Below are 14,571 nucleotides of genomic sequence, written 5' to 3'. Positions count from 1 at the left end.
TCTTGGTTTTTAATTGTTCCTAATTAGCAATAACCTGAAAATGACAAAAGAGATCAGCATTTCTCCATTTAGCTTGTTACCATTTACACCCGTGTGTATTTATCATGCACTGTTGGGTTTAATTTAATACTTGGAAGGAAAGTGAAGAGAAAAAAGTGAAGGACTGAGAATTACTTCTCCATTTTAGCCTTCAAATCATTTGGATGATACCTTTTAGAAAGGAGAAGAAAATCTAGGATATGAGAATGACCTGGCAGGACAGAGTTAAAGCACTAGCAAGCCATGAAATTAAAGTATTGGTAAGAATTACTTTCTAATTAAGCAACTGGGTTGGAACAAAAACCTGCAGCCACTGCGGCTCTCCAGGACTGTGATTAAGGACCCCTGATCTAGAGAGTCAATTAAACAAATAGATCTGAGCAATTCAAACCTAGTGAACAGATCTAACTATGTAAAGCACCAGGAATTATAATCTCACTAATAAAAGAACCCAAACGTTGACAAGAAGAATTAAAATAAAAAAGAAAAGCAAAAGATTTTTTATCAAATGTTAAGGGAAGAAGGAGCAGGAACACAGGCAAAGATGCCAGTTCCACCACAGTCTACAGTGGCTGCGAGTTTGGCTTAAACACTGCACTTGGGTGACTGTACTTACTACAGCAACTTAACATACTCTCTTATCAAGTGGCCTTGCCATGCAAAAAGAGAAAAAATTAAAAATACAAAACAATCAATGGCGTGTTAGAAAATAGCTAAAAATGAAAACAGGAACAAAACAAAACTGATGCTTTGGCACCATTTCCTTCTAGCTGCTGGACAGTAGGCTGTCACTAGTACCATGTGAAAAACTTCTGGTGTCACTTACCACCCTGGTGGAATTCCTTTGAATGCCTATTACTGGGTTCCTCCAAAGGAATTCCTTTCCACGGCTACCTCACTATTTGTAGGCCCTATCACTTCCTCAAAGTTCGTTAAATACACTGGCATGTAGAGGTACTTTTCATTTACCAGTACAGGTTTCCTTCACCTCTTCACTTGCTACTTGACACTTTGGCGCACGTTCCACTCTTGGAAACTCATTTTGGTTTATATGTGCTCAGGGAGAGCCAACATGGTTAGATTTGGAGATTGGGTAGAGGAAGCAGGCAAGTCAGCCTGTGCTGTATACAGAGCTTTGACAGTTAACTTCTGCCCTGTTTTGTAAGACTCTTTGGATAAAAGCATCTGCCAAGCAAATAAATGTAAATGTGTGTGTAAACAGAAGCCTACCAACTATTCAAAGTATTCTGCCTTTTAGACATTGGATTTGTTAATGCAAAGAATGACGGCTACCCTCCTGAAGATATCTAGATGTGACTGTGAGTTAGATTTTCAACTTCTGTACTAGTCAGACTGTGTATTAACATATTTGAACACAAGGTTTTAAGTGCACCTGGTGCCAGAGCACACTCTGCCAAGGGTCAGTGATCAGCTTCTGTATCTAGTCATGCTATTTTATGTCAGGCCATGTGTTCTAAACACTCTAATAAAGAGAGGTGGTGTCCTTTCAGATGACCTCAAACAGAAGGACAGATTGTCTAAAGGACAGACCTAGAAGACAACACCAGAAGTGAGGATATGCTAGGATTGACTGGTGGGTATTAGATCAGTTCAACACTCGGCTCTGGGTTCTATTCATTACTAATTCATATATGGTTTAACAGGTTGCTCAACTGCCATGAAGTTTTAAGGGGGCACTAGGTGCACTGGTGTAATACAAAGGAGAGGTACTGTACTTCTAAAAAGAAGAGCCCACAGTATTAACTTGGAGCCTCTTTAAGTACCAATGTAAGTAAACAGCTGTCAGGGATGGTATGATACATTTGTTAATAAAGTACCCTGGAAATAATTTCTCTGTGGTCACTGTTACAGATGTTATTGAGGTCAGCCAGAAGGCATTGAGAACTTCCCCAGACTGTTAGGAGGCACAACAGGGTCCTCACACTGCAGAGCTCAGTAGTTCAAGGGTAACCAGGGCCACCAGAAACAGTTTTTTTGGGATAGACTCAAATCTTTCAGAGGGCACTCCTAAAATAAAAGATAATAGTGCATACTGTGCCAGAAGCTCTCCCAGGGTGGCATTTCAAAACTGCTCTCAATTATCAAACAGAAGATGAGTTGAGTCAAGTTCTTATGCGGTTTAGACAGTGAGTAACTAGAAAAACCATCCTATGTTGGACAGGGTGATTCTGCACAGTGAATCCCAGCTAATGTTTGTTTTCTGTTCTATTTATTTGAAACAGTCTTATTCCTGTGATTATGCCTCCTTTATGTATTTCATGAATGAAACTGCACTGAAATAAATCTTTATTAATTTTATTTGAAGAAAACAACATTCCATACAATCATGCCAAACTTAACAAACCATGATTCAACCCAAGCCCGAGAGAAGAGAAACAGCAAGAACAAATCTTTAAAAAAACTAAGAAATGACAATGTCCTTTCCCCCCCGATATAAATGCGTATTCCAAGATCTAATGAATTAGTCCTTTCCATATTTTAAAAATGTTTTGAACACATCCTCTAAGTGAGAATTTAATTTTTTTTCTCCAATTTCAAATGGTATAGAACATCAGTTACCCACTGACTTACAACGGGTGGGCTGGGATTCTTCCATTAGAGTAAGATAAGTCTATGTGCTAGTAGTGAGGTTTGAGGTAGTTTGTTTGACCTTCTCCTTTTTCAGAGATGTTAAGTGACAGATCCTTTCCCCAATGTACCCTGGCATCTTTGAAAGAAAAGGCTTTATAGTTTTTATATATTGGTGAGAAGCTGTTTGTGTTCAAGGATGATTAGTATTGCCTCTGTAATAGAAATGGGTGGAAGATGAGGGAAATTGGGTAGGTTCCTTTTACCGAAGTTTGTTTTGAATGAAGTGGAAAAATTGTTGATGGGAAGTTAAATTTGAAGTGTAATTGTTCATAAAATGCAAAGACATTATCCATTCATCCATCCATCCATTTTCCAACCCGCTGAATCCGAACACAGGGTCAGGGGGGTCTGCTGGAGCCAAACCCAGCCAACACAGGGCACAAGGCAGGAACCAATCCCGGGCAGGGTGCCAACCCACCGCAGAAAGACATTATCCTTTTAAGTTAAATTGTTAACTTTTACATTGACCTATATTTCTGCATTATTTCGGCTTATAAATATGAAGTTACTTCAATGTAATTTATTCAGGTAAACTATTTACATTTTGTTAAGGTTACTCCTATATGGAATTTTCATATTATTGTAGCATTATGGTATTGTTATTTTTGGCTACACGGTATGATCCAATTCTATTCATTTTACATAACTTCAGTGGCTGTTTGTAATGCAGGGTGCTGAAGTGCCACCCTCCCTCCAAATATTTTAAACTTTATATAATTAGCTAATGCAAAATGAAATAAATTAAATGAAATTTGTTTTGTTGGTACTACATGCCTAGTGTCAGTGCATACCAACATCAATTAAAAATTGTTTTTTGTTTGTTTAATTTCTGTGTAAATACCTATTTCCTGAGTGAAGGGCTCCAGCCAAATGAAAGTCTATGTAAGTCATTGATCTTTTGGCGAACAGGTGACCTGAGGCTGCCCTTTAATTTGCTGCTTTCACATTTTTCTGGGTAAGCAGCTCTCTGCACCCCAGACACTCCCATATTTATTGGCACCAAATTAGTATTGTTTTAGGTTTTTTTAATCTAATGTGATTGGACAATCGTCGACGCACTACGTCATGTTCAAGTCAATGATTCACAGTTCACACCCACCATTGATATAAATACAAATAAGTGAGCACAACTTTAGGGAGATTGCAACTTTATGTGGAACTTCAGAAATTAATGAAAATTTAGTTAATGAAACATCCCTTCATAAATCGGTTCACTAGAAGAAAAAAAACTAAGATAAAGGAGCTTAGACCAGACTGATCTGACTTAAGAATTCAGCAGCAGGCAAGTGATTGAGGTCAAGCTTACACAAAGACTTTTTTCTTACACAAGCTTTGCAGGTGGTCGAGACCTGTCTAGAGGAGGATAGGTCTACCTGGAGATATTGGCATAAAAGCAGCTCTGTGATCGCCATGTTAGAGTACTTTGGATGTGTCTCCAGGCTGCTAGAGTCCATCTGCCCTGGAGCGCTGGTAGATAGTGGGTATACAAGTTGCTTCTGAGGCATAAAGAGAAGGGCAAATGTTCAAAGCAGCTTAGAGATGCCACCAAAGTGCTCACTAAGTGCTGATCTCTGAGCTCCTTTTTATACCAACTTCTCCGGTAGTCCTGCTGCTTTGGGGAGCTGAGCAAGTGTATGAGATACAGTATGTGTGTTTGTCATTAGTAAGATGGTGATGTGCCTTGAGATGATTTTGGTTACAAAAAGTCCCCCACTACAGTGGGAAACACTGATATAGACAATAGTATAAGGCTAATTTTTTGGCAGGTTTAGTGAAATGACTCAATTTAATTAAAGTAACTAAGAAATTTTCAGGCCTGAAGGAGAGCGGGGCAAAATTTGTTTAAGGAAATATAGGTATTCTAATCGTAAAGGGAGAATAAGATTTAGGTTGGACTTATCTTGTGGATGTAGTACAAAACAGGTTGAGGGGCGAGTTATGTTTTAAGATGTCAGGGTCTGTGGATCTTACAATGTGAATTTATGCCCAGGTGAGGTAAGCCTGGCAAACTTGCCAAGGACTGGGCAGTCTGGCAGCAAGTATAGAACAAAATTAGGGTGGAAATGATTCTGTGGGTGTGGTTAATGATAAACTGGGATGCAAATCAGAGGACTAGTGATTGTATGATGTGGATTTATGGAGTAGAGTGGAAATGGCCAAGAACTGGGCTCGCTATTAGCAGAATTAGTAGAGCAGAATAAGATTTGGATTGGACTTATGACATAGATGTATTATAGGATACAGAAACGCACATTATTGGAAGATTGGGGAGGTGAGTGTGCAGACATTATGGTGTTGGTTTTGGCAGAATGGAGAACTGGGTGTGGTACTGAACAGGCCAAGATGTGCATTGACAACTATGATGAGGACCACAAAAGGCACTATATAATACATAAGATGTGAAACGCACTCTATAAGAGCTGCTTTAGTTTGTCCCCACAAAAACCGTACCCCCCACCCCCAAATTTTTCACCAGCTGCCACTGCTTATTATTTTACATAACTTGTTTAATTCAGTTTTAATAGATGCTTATACTAGCAGAAAATGATACTAAGGTAAAATCGTTAGACTGATAAAGTTCAGTGACATTTTAAAAAAGTTACAACCAATAGACTGTAAACTTTTATGCAATGAAACACCCAATGGTTAAAGTATTTCAGTCGTGTCCTTAAACTCCTGTCCTGGACTGGCGAGCTTTGTTGGGCTGAATGGCCTGTTCTCATCTAGATTGTTCTAATGTACAAGAGAGGCTGCTTTTGTGATGTTGGGTGTGTGACAGTTTTGCTAGTTTATCAAAAACAACCCAGCATCAATCATCTTCCAAAACTGTACTATACAATATCTGCTGTACCTGAGGAAAATACAAGTTTGCTAACTATCTTTAATTTTGTTTCCCTCTATACAAAATGCGCGGCAATCACTAGGAAAAATCTGCAGCATTGACCCCAGTTCATAACTTTAAGGAATTATAGAATTTCTCTGCCAAGAAAAATAACTTGGAAAATGTTTAACAAAAACATCATATTGTGTACTTGGTAACCCAATCCAACTTATTTTTCCTCAGGCATTCATTACTTAAAAGTAATTGCTAGAAATAGCAACTTAAAGCCAGTATGTATGATCATTCATTCATTTATTTATTTTCTTAATTTTGAGTTAGATTTATACAGCTACCTTATTATTAAAACAATTCTGTGAGTTCAGTTTTGATTGAATAAGATGTATTTTTCATTATGTTAGTCATAGGGTTTTAATTCAGCATCATTTTTACATTATGGCAACACCACTAATATCTATAAAATATTCTTGCAAAGTGACAAAATTAAATGATATTGCTTACTGTGAATAAACATATATACAGGTACTGTATCTATTTAAAATCATTGAAAATCCATTGTCTAACCCAAATGTCCACTTCAGGATCATGATGACATGCGATTTCCTGCAGGAGAAATTTTACATTAAACAAAATCAGTCTGCTCTTCTCCTCGTTCATGCTTTTTATTTAACCTTCATTACCTCGTGGAGTCAAGCTGCCAGTTTCAGCAAAAGTCAAGCTTAATTGGCCTAATGTTCATGTCATAGCTGAGCTGGCACAATAGTGTGGCCCTGCTCTGTTTAACAGCCAGTATTTAAATGACTACTCTAAATAGGTTTCATATTTCTTTAAAATTACACTTCATACGTGAATACTTACACTTTATCCAGATATGAAGGTTTCCTTTTTCTTGGTGTCAGAAGAACAATAATGAATATAGCAATGAGTAACAAAGCTAACACAGCTCCCATGACAGCTCCTGCCACCGCAACAGAGGAGGTCTGCTTTGATGGGACATCTGAAACACATTCAAATAAGCGTTAATGAACTTCACGTACATGGAAGGATTCATTTTTTGACAGCAGAGCTACATTATTGTGGCCTAATATGATCTCAGACCAATTACAGACAATTCAACAGGAAATGTAGCAGTGGATGACGTAACTAAAAGTTCCTGAAGTACCATTTTCCTTTAAGAAAGTTGCTGATATGTCTGCAAGTTAATGAGTCTTGTTTCACTGAGGTTTCTTTAAACTAAAATTTTATAAAAATCATAACCATTTTACAAAACGCCTTATATAAAACGGTTATATGTAGTACCAAGGCATAGGCAATGTTGCAGAATTATACAGTATAAATTCATTTTGGGGAGATGATGGCATAATATTGTCCTCCGAATTGTTGAGGGGGTCCTTTTAAAAGTCAGCATTTAATGTATGGGCATGATTAATGGAAATGTCCCACATACTGCACCCTCTTTATGCATCCTAATGGACTGGATTATTCCTTTCTTCACCCTGCACCATTTATATCACTGAACGCTAAATTAAACTCTCCAACTCCAGAACTCAGTTTAAAAGAGAACTCTGACTTTGAGAGATGTCCCAACAATAATGAGCTGTAAGGTGTCAAACTAAAAAAAGGAAAATTAAATAAATGCATTTAAATTACAGAATTAAATTGATCAGCTTTTCTGTGCAATGCAACTTTGACACAATGTAATTGAGCAATGAAATGTCACTTACTATATCTACAGAGAATATGGGTATATAGAGTAAAGCATACAGTATAAGGCAAATATAAAATCAGCCAATTTTCAGGACTGCTGGCATAACATTGATAGCATGATGTGCTGGCCATTCAGTACATTAAACTTGAAAGGGGAACTGTAAAGCTTGGGAGTCCTTGACCTCCTGTAGTATTGTGAGAGTTCATAATGTATTGCGTATTAAACTCGTCTTAAGTATATGGACATGAATGTTGCTTAGGAGGGGAAGGACACAAATTAGTGGTTCTATTGTACTGCAGGAAAAATTCATGCAGTGTGGTCAGTAAACATGGGGTGAGTGAGAAGAAAGATCGGAACCCATATTTGTAGCAATGGTGTGGGCATGCATGGAGACATATTCAGAGGAAAAGATCAACTGAAGCAATAAGTAAACAATTTACATACATAATAATTATGTACTCATCCAAACCTTTACTTACAAAATTATTATTCATGCCAGGCCATGCCAGAGATTCTGTTTAAAACTAGACATGAGGAAACCTGACATTTTGTACAACAGATTGGGGTTTTCTCCTGCAGTTCATACATCTTCCACTGCCTTCTGTTGCAGTTCCCCCACAGAAGTTTAGTGTGTTTTTATTTATTTTGTTGTTGCTTTTTTCTTGCATTTCACAGCAAGAATAAATTAAGTACCTACAGTACATACATTTCATACCAGCTTCTTCCAATGGTGCACAAGGCAGGAAACAGCCCTATTCAGGCTCCCCCAGAGCTAGTCAAACACACCTAAATCAGAGTTTCTCAGCCACCTTTGGGTCATGAACACATAAGACTTGTTCACGGAATAATCTCTACTAGCCCCCCTCACTGAAGGCACTAACCACAAACACCGTGTGATATTTTTTTTCTGCGTATTGTGCTCATTTTCAGCAACACCAAAACAAAGACCAGTGTTTTTTACTTCACCTTTGTAATCACACTTGTTTCTGCATGAATTGAGCATGATTAGAAACAGGATAAATAAAAAATATTGCACAGTGTTATCAAACTGGGGGGAATGTATTCCTGGTGAATTCCACTGTGAATAAGTCACAAGCTGAAAAGGCTTTTTTTTGTTTTTCTCATGTGCTCATGATGCAGTGACTGCGTTATACAAGTACATTTGATCGACAGGGGGCTCAGGGTGGGGCTTACATGAAACTTCTGAGAGGTGCATATACATAATAACAGAGCTCACCGGTACACAAAGGAATGTTGCAGATGCATGGAGTTGAAATTGAAAGAGCACTGCTCAGAAAACTAACATAGGGAGAACGTGCAGTAGACTGCCTCTAGGAATGGTAATAGAACTCATGAAGCTTGAACTGTAAAAACTGCATGCCATGCACTTCAAAGTTATACTAAGTAGCACTTATAAGTGAAGCACAGCATAAATTCAAAACTGATCAGAATCCTACTCAAGCTTTGTGTGTAATGGTGCATAAAGGATAAGCTGCCAAACAAACAATTTATTTCTTGCCTTTTATACACAGCTGTGACATGTAGTACAATTGACCAGTCATAGACAACTATACATCATTCGAAAGCTGCGAATCTCAGCCTTTCACTGTATATGGCTTGATACAGATGAGATCTTTGACAAAAGCAGATTCCCTTAGCTGTGAAGCGCTGCTAGCCTCAGCACATGTGTGTAAATTGCATATTTTAATCATGAGAGAGCTGAAAACACAGAAGGAAAATACCCTTAAGTGTGTAAAAGTACCATTATTGCTTTTGATTGACTTGTGAATTTACTGCAACGTACACAAATAATTGAAATGTCACCGTGGATAAGTGGCTACATCATCAAGATACACTGTGCGACGGAAACTAGCAGGAAGGTGAGCACACATATACACTGAATCAAATAGTGGAAGTTTGAGGAGACCAGCAGAGAACACGCTGGTAGGACAGATAGGACGTGGGTGTTTTCATTTAGTTCTAGCATTTCAGCAGAGCTTGAGTATGCACCTTAGAAGACCAATCCATTGGAGATCTATCAGCATCATAGTACCTTAGACTACAATATTTTTGTCATGGTCATCCTAATCTGTTTGTATTCCTAGATTTCTTGAGGAGGGGAGAGGACCTGGCTGTAGACAGGCACACTCATGTTTCACAAGGAGGACCAAACTAGCTTAGGTCTGTCATTTACTTAATGGAAAAATGGTGAATTGCTGGCTATTTGATTATCACTAGCGTTTATATCTTAAATATTTTCTTTTTTTTTCTCTGCTACCCATAAGGCTTAGTATATTCTGATTATTGTTGCTCATTTTACAATTTTTGTTTTAATTTCTATAATGAAAGTGTTATTTTCAATGATTTGTTCTGTTCGTCATCTTTGCTGCAAACAAATTCCTTTTGATTTCTGGTAACAAAAGAATAATTTACAGTCATCCCTCACCTATCGCGGGGGTTACGTTCCAGAGCCCCCCGCGATAGATGAAAATCCGTGAAGTAGCGACCTATATTTATTTTATTATTTATACATATTTTAAGGCTTTATAAACCCTTCCCACACTCTTATAAACCTTTCTCACTCTCTTGTTAACCTTTCCCACACTCTTATAAATACTTCCTATGCTCTTAAACACTTTCTACATTCTTAAACACCGCAGACCAACACTGCACACTGCATGCAGCGATCAGACGTCGATGTGTCTGCACTCTCTTTATGAAGGGGGGCAGCTGAACTCACGCTGAGCAGAAATGGACTTTGTGCTGCTTCTGCCAAAAAGCCTGTTTGTCGCTCTGCGCTTTTGGAAGGAGGAGGAGGAGGAGTGGGGGTGTGTGAGGGCTGAACGCACGTTCGCTCAAACCCCCCTCCCCGGAGGCGCAGTACGCTCCTGCCACTTCGTGTTGTCAAGGGGGTGGGGAGCTGAATGAACGCTAAGGAGAAGTGGACTTTCTGCTGGCTTTGTGCTGCTTGTCGCTCTGCGTGTCAATAATTTAAAAGCCTGTACAGCACCTATTTTCCTGTCTCACTGTCTTGTCTTGCGTGAAGTTAAAATGTTTTATAATAGTGAGATGTTACTCATATCTTTAGCCCGACATCCACATATCATATGTGTTAACAAAGTGTGTTTTATAAGTTTACATGTGTTTAAAGCATGTGGGATGGGTATTTTAAGGCTTAAACTATAAAAATGTTTATTTATATGGTCTTTCTATAGCGTGGATTTTCTCCTGTTGCTGATGGGTCTGGAACATAACTTCCGCGATAGGCGGGCAATCACTTGTATTTAAAAACCCGCGAAGTCGTGAATCCGCGAAAAGTGAACCGCGAAGTAGCGAGGGATTACTGTATTCAAATCACAACGTGCATTTTACTTTCAGAAGTTTCTGTTAATGGGGGGAATTGTTCCAGTTACTTTATTGTTTTGCAAATACATTTCAAAGCATTTAAAATTCGAGACAGTGTTCTGTAGTTAGATGGTGCATATATAAAGAAATTTCCTTCTGCCAAATTGTTTAGAAAATTACAAGAATTCAGTATTCTGACAAAATATGTAATTAAAGAGGTGACAAAAATGTAAACAGTTTATCTCCAAGATTAGTATGTTTTAGAAATGGATAACTGCATTTGCATGGTGGTGAGCATTCCCCAATTTCCTTTCTTATAGGTTGTAATGAAGTGATGCTCAAGCAGAAATGCTGTTTTTCAAACTTACCGTATATACTTGAGTTTAAGTTCTCCCGCGGATACGTCGGGACTTGATTTTACAGCATCATTTCTGGTATTTTATAATGTCGGTCGTACAAGTCGAATGCTGAAAACTCATGCTATTGGTCCAAGAGATTATGATATACTAACGCCCACCTGAGAGAGTAACCATGGCGCACACTGCCCTTTTTTTATGTATTGTGCCTATGTGACCACACGGTAATACCCAAACTATTTTGAAGCGACTTTTGCACTGTTTTGTATTTTTTGTATCTCACACCCTCATACACCTTTATTGTAAGAGCATCCCGTATCTAAGATGGAGCGTTCGATCAGAAGAAAATATGAAGCTGGTTTTAAATTAGAAGTCTTTGAAGTGGCGAAAGAAATTAACTGTGCTGTTGCAGCAAAATTTGTGTCTGAGATACTGATGCAAGATTGGAGGAAGCAAGATGATGTAAAAAATAAATAAATAAATTTAAGTATCGCATTTTTGAATGAGCATATAGGTCAGGGTCTGATTTTATGATCGATTTTTCAGGTTTCAAGACCCGACTTATATGCGAGTATATACGGTATATACACTGCAGTGTTTTGCATGCACAAATCTGTCTGTAATCTGGTAGCACTGAAGCAGAGTTTGCATTTACAAAATTAATTTAATGTTCTGATTATGTGACATATTGAAACTTCCCGGTTTCAGTGCCCTCTGTTTGAAGTTTAACATGCTCTAATGATTGTTCTTGTTGGAGCTTCATTGTCCATCTAAAATCCAAACTATGGTTAGATGAAATTCTTTGACTCAGTGTATTAATATACATGGGGGTTTCTGCAGATAAACTAGCATCCTTTGGCATGTTGGTTGTTGGTATTAGGGCCAGTTTATACTTCATGCTCAAAACACGTAAGGGTACACATCATGGCTGCCATGTGTTCCCAAAGTTTATGCACCCTCTGAACACATCCTCAGAAATTAATGCGACACATTTCAAGATTTTACTATCAACATGTGACTGCAGGCTTGCAGCTCCAACAGGATAAAGCTCCATGCTTCGATGTTTTTTGAATGGTTCAATGCGGTGAAGCAAATCCTCAAATTTAAATGCTGATTTACGAATGTCTTCATGGTGATTTTCTTCATCCATTCATCCATTTCTTGCATAGGCAATACAAGTGTTGCATATTCTTCGTCGTTATGAGACGATACTTTTTTTTTTTTTCAACTTCGCAATTTTATTTTTATTATCTTTCTTTCCTCAACTCACAACACAGTGAAACCAGATGTTGTCTTCTCCCTGTGATAATTTCTCACACTGACCCCTCCTCACTGTGTAGCAGCGTCCTCCAGATGCCTCTTGCTGCCAGAATAGGCGGCTTCTTACAACAGCTACCAGAAAAGTTTCTAAAAACATACTGCTTTAAATATATTAGGAGGATGAATTAATATTGTTGTCTTGATGTCTGTGAAACTGAGAAAAATGTCTTACTTGAGTAGGTTTAGTGTGTATGCATTTTAATTCATGTGGAAGTCACTGACTTACAAAATTATTTAATTACACTTTTGCTGAAAATGCATTTTCTGCATATGTTGAAAGACTATTGTTGGATATGTGAATTTAGGATTGGAATATACTGTAACATTTGATTTAAACTTATTTAGATGCTAGGATAGTGGATCCATAAATCATTCATCTGAAACCAGAAAATACAGAAAATTGCATACTGCTTTATGCACATTTAACATTCTAAATGTATAGATGTAATTACTGGGGCCATTGGCTGTAACGGTAATGTGCTACTGTGTGCACAACATAATATTCTCAAACCCACTTAATCCAATTAAGAGCCATAGAAGTTTGGAGTCTTCCTCCCTAGCACTGGCAACAAGGATGGAAAGAGCCAAGGACCAAACTCTGGTACACCACAAGGTCCACCTCATACACATCCATACATGGGCTGACTTTTACTCACCATCTAGCCTAACATGAATATCTTTGGTGGATGGGAAGAAAATATCTACAGGAAAGATCACACTGACACACAAGAGATTTGCTAACATGAACAATAACTGGTGATGAAATTTGACCTCAGGATGCTGGATCCATGAAGTACCAGCATGATCTATTGCTTGAAATGCAGTTGTAAACTTTTTTTTGCTTACAGGTTGTCTTTGTGTCTTTATTTTTTAGAATATTTTAGTATACCAACATTTAACAGAATTTAAATCTGTTTTTTTATTTCACCTGATACAGTATTGCTAACTGTGTCTAATAAAAATAAAGTTGAAAAGTCTAGTTCATGGATGTACTGTTTTTTCTCCATTTTGTGCTTGCTAATTTTTATTTAGCAATATTATGTCACCATATGGTTTGCATTAAGGGCAAATAATTTTTAAATATTTTTGAATACCGATGTGATTATATCTGTTTTTATCCAGATAATAAGCTACTTATTATATCTTGGCCCAAATGTAGATGGGTCTGGTGGTGCAGAAACCCTCTTCCAGTTCTTGTTTCCATATTTACATGCAGTATTTTAGCTCTGAGTTCACCGAGTATTTGCAGCCATGCTTTAATGGCCATTCCATGGTATGATACCTATATTGCTTATTGTGTCCTGGGTTCGATATATGACCAACTGGAGATGAAACAAAATAGCAAATTACCAAAAACAACATCATCCACATGGCATATCAGATATGCATAACTTGCCCTGCTCAATGACTTGTTTTGAAGGTGCTTCATAGACATTTTGTTATACCGTTTAGCCCCCAGCAAAGGACTATACTAAATTCTTGCAGGCTAATGTTCAAAACAGGAAAAAAAATTTTAAATCATGAAAAAACTATTCAGGCTTAAGTGAACAATTGAATTTTTTTTTTTTTTTTTTTTAGAGACTGTTACTGATTTTCTGCATTTCCTCCATTTTCCTGTCCTCTTTGAAAACCTCTATAAAATGTATTTACCCAGTCCATTAATGAAAATAATGATAAATGTTCAAGAATGTTTTTTATTCTAAATAAATAAATCAACATCAAAGATAAAAACTTACCTTGCAAATGTAAATACTTTCCCAAGACAAATGATGAGATGTGTTTGTATTGGCAGCAATCATTAGGCTAAACTAGCCTGCCAAAATAAACCAATTGTAGTGAATCTGAAAGCTATATGGAATGATAATGCCTGGAGACTCAGACTCACTAAGAATTCTTCTCGGAGGAGGGCTTATGATTGAATCCGTGTGACAAACTAGTCATCATTTCACAATGTTTCGTGTTGGTTGATGTGGTTGAACTATAGTTCAAACATTTTAAATTAATCATTGCATATATCTTTGTTTTCTCCAAATGCTTAAACAGCTTACAACAGTATTTTGGAAGAATGCTACCAAATTGTTTTCATAATCCTGTTTGAAGTCATTCATTCAAAAGCCTCGTTTTCAAAAATGTATTTTTAACAGGTTACTCTAAACTGACATGTTACCACCCTGCCTCATTGTCCACCTGTCTGTGTAGATAGTGTGTAATAAGCAATGAATCCATTTAGATTATCCTTTTCTGCTTAATGAAGAGGAAAGGGTCTTTTTGTATAAACTATAAAAAAAAATTAACAAAGTAAAGTGAAAGTG

General features: G+C 37.4%; 1 protein-coding gene across 1 annotated transcript in view; it reads right to left on the bottom strand.

Moving 5' to 3' along the window:
- The window catches only part of LOC114642871 (nectin-3-like), a 513,459-nt gene that overhangs the window by 124,222 nt on the left and 374,666 nt on the right, over positions 1-14,571 (bottom strand). The window contains exon 6 of the mRNA XM_051926988.1: positions 6,389-6,527. Within this exon, the coding sequence (XP_051782948.1) occupies positions 6,389-6,527 (139 nt within the window). The remainder of the gene's footprint in view (positions 1-6,388; positions 6,528-14,571) is intronic.

This window comes from Erpetoichthys calabaricus, chromosome 4 (genome assembly GCF_900747795.2).
Source record: "Erpetoichthys calabaricus chromosome 4, fErpCal1.3, whole genome shotgun sequence".
Taxonomy (NCBI): Eukaryota; Metazoa; Chordata; class Cladistia; order Polypteriformes; family Polypteridae; genus Erpetoichthys; species Erpetoichthys calabaricus.
The sequence above is the reverse complement of the archived record's forward strand: the minus strand, read 5'-3'. Positions and strand labels throughout refer to the sequence as shown.